Source organism: Harmonia axyridis, chromosome 5 (assembly GCF_914767665.1).
Source record: "Harmonia axyridis chromosome 5, icHarAxyr1.1, whole genome shotgun sequence".
Taxonomy (NCBI): Eukaryota; Metazoa; Arthropoda; class Insecta; order Coleoptera; family Coccinellidae; genus Harmonia; species Harmonia axyridis.
Genome location: NC_059505.1, coordinates 13,270,919 through 13,273,248, shown reverse-complemented (window position 1 = coordinate 13,273,248; position 2,330 = coordinate 13,270,919). Strand labels below are relative to the sequence as shown.

At 32.8% G+C, this 2,330-nt stretch overlaps 1 protein-coding gene across 1 annotated transcript; it reads right to left on the bottom strand.

Moving 5' to 3' along the window:
- Positions 1-1,454: 1,454 nt before the first annotated feature.
- LOC123679784 (60S ribosomal protein L30-like) lies at positions 1,455-1,933 on the bottom strand. Its single transcript, XM_045617267.1, has one exon. The coding sequence runs from the start codon at positions 1,827-1,829 to the stop codon at positions 1,482-1,484; it is 348 nt and encodes a 115-aa protein (XP_045473223.1). The 5' UTR covers positions 1,830-1,933; the 3' UTR covers positions 1,455-1,481.
- Between the last annotated feature and the right edge of the window lie 397 nt (positions 1,934-2,330).

The following is a 2,330-nucleotide window of genomic DNA, read 5'->3' as shown; positions in this document are numbered from 1 at the left end:
CTATTGATATTATGTTGATAAGCCAGACTAAACTCAAACAAAACGATAAAATCTCCCTCAGAGGTTTTATAATTTTACTAAGGTATAGGTGAACTAATTATGGCTCCGGTGGAGTAACAATATACAAAAATAATAATATTCGGAACTATTCAGCAAAAAATTTTCTGACATTGAATTCATAATTCATTTGAACATCGAGAATCATAAAATAATCCCATCGAAAAATGTTGATTACCTAGGAGTAGAGTTACACTCAAAGCTTATTTATCAATAACTCGTGGAAAATACTTACACTTTTATAAATCGAATATAATAAACAACATGTTGAACATATTGAAGTGAGAAAAAATTGTTTTTTGGTATAACTGGATGTCACTGTATATAACTATGTAAGGTAAAAAAAATCACAATAATGCACATGCACCCCATTTGACGAGCGGAGCGAGTAAATATATACAACTGTTTGCCGTTAATGTTCCCTAACATCGATGCTCAATTGTTGCAATCTTTTACATATTTCATCCTCTTCCTGTTCCCATGGTGGTTCCTCATACTTCAAAAACGAAAACGATGGAGTTCTTGACGAAATTGGTGTTGAACATGTCGGCTGTTCATATCTCTCTATTTCCTCGCTATTTGCTTGCGACACCACAGTCGATATACTATCAGAAGATCCATAATAGCTATTATTGCCCAAGGGTGTCGAAACACCTTCAGAAGCTCCACAATTGCTATAACTGCGCAAACGTAACGCAGCACCTTTAAGGGAACCCCACTTATAATTTAACCCCGCCATTCTAGTTCTCCTGTCATTGTTCGGAATCTAAACAAATAAATTGTCATTCAAATTAGTACGGTGTCGTTGAAGGAATTGGCTTATTTTCATAAATAAGAGTATTTAAGGAATGACTTCAGTAGGTATTAATTGATAGATTATTCCATTTTACATGTCATTGAATACTATTTGAATTTGAAATATTCTACATAAAAGATGCAATTAATACACCATTACAGTTGAACTTACCCTCAGTTTTGGCCACCAAGTCGAGTACAGTTTTACGTGTGTTACCCCTTTTGGAATATGACAGCGGCTCTGCTCCTCTTACCAATAAAAATATACAACTTCATAGTCTCTTTCGTTAAATTCTTCTCTGAATCTTTTTCGTACCAACTCCTCTAAATAATAACTGAGAAATAGAAAATCACTCGATCTAGATTCAATATACATGGCAACACAATCAACTCTGCCATAGTTCACTATAAAATCGTAAATAGAACTTAACGGATTACAATCACCCTTCATGATCACTCAGTTTATGAATTCAAAATTCAGAATAAATATTCAAGAAACTGAAACAACCACTTCCACAGAAAATGAACTACTGAGACTCTCCTTAAAAAGTTGAACTTATATATCAAAATTTCACATTGTCATTAGTTTTAAGATATTTTAAGGTACAGAATAATTACAAATTACAAATTTATTGGGTTCCATCTCCTGTTGGCAAAGATTTTATAATATCAGAATCTCCTGCATCGGTTATTGACAATGTGCACACTCTGAAATATTTACCACAGGCAGTTCCTAATTCAACATTATTTCCAGTGTAATGATGTACTCCAGTCTTCGCTAACATTGCATAATATTCAATTTCACCTTTCCTTAGGGGTGGTGTATTATTGCTAATGATGATAAGTTTTGCTTTACCCTGTCTCAGTGTCTTCAAAGTCTGCTTATAACCCAAGCAGTATTTGCCGGATTTCATTACAAGGGCCAGTCTACTGTTGATACTTTCAATAGCCTTTTTCTGTTTCTTGGTAGCACCCATCTTGGATTAGTTTGAGTAAAATAGAAAAATTACTGTTTACTAACACTACAGTCAGTTAAACGTGGTTCTAAAAGACCTAACCTCGAGAAGAATTGGAAATTTTTATTGGGTATTATTATTTTTTTAACGGGTAAGTTTAAATCAGCTTCAGTTAATGACTGTTTCGCACCATTAGTCAATGACTTGTTGATGAAACATTAAATTAGGGATGACAATTCTATTGTGAAATGGCAAACGTTTTGTATAATGTCTTTTCCAGTATTTTCGTTATTGATAGGGTTGCTAAAGTGATTTGAGTTCATATGGAAGCCAATATATTGAATTCATATTTTTTTATATCTTCTAGTTTTATAATTAGTTGTATTAATTTTTACTTTCTCCACTTTTTCACTTTTTTTAATATTTTCCTTTTTTCCTTCTCTGTGTTTCTTCAACGAAAAAAATTTGATCGGTTTCGTCGATAGATATTTTTGTTATGTTGACAATTCTTGAGCTTGGACA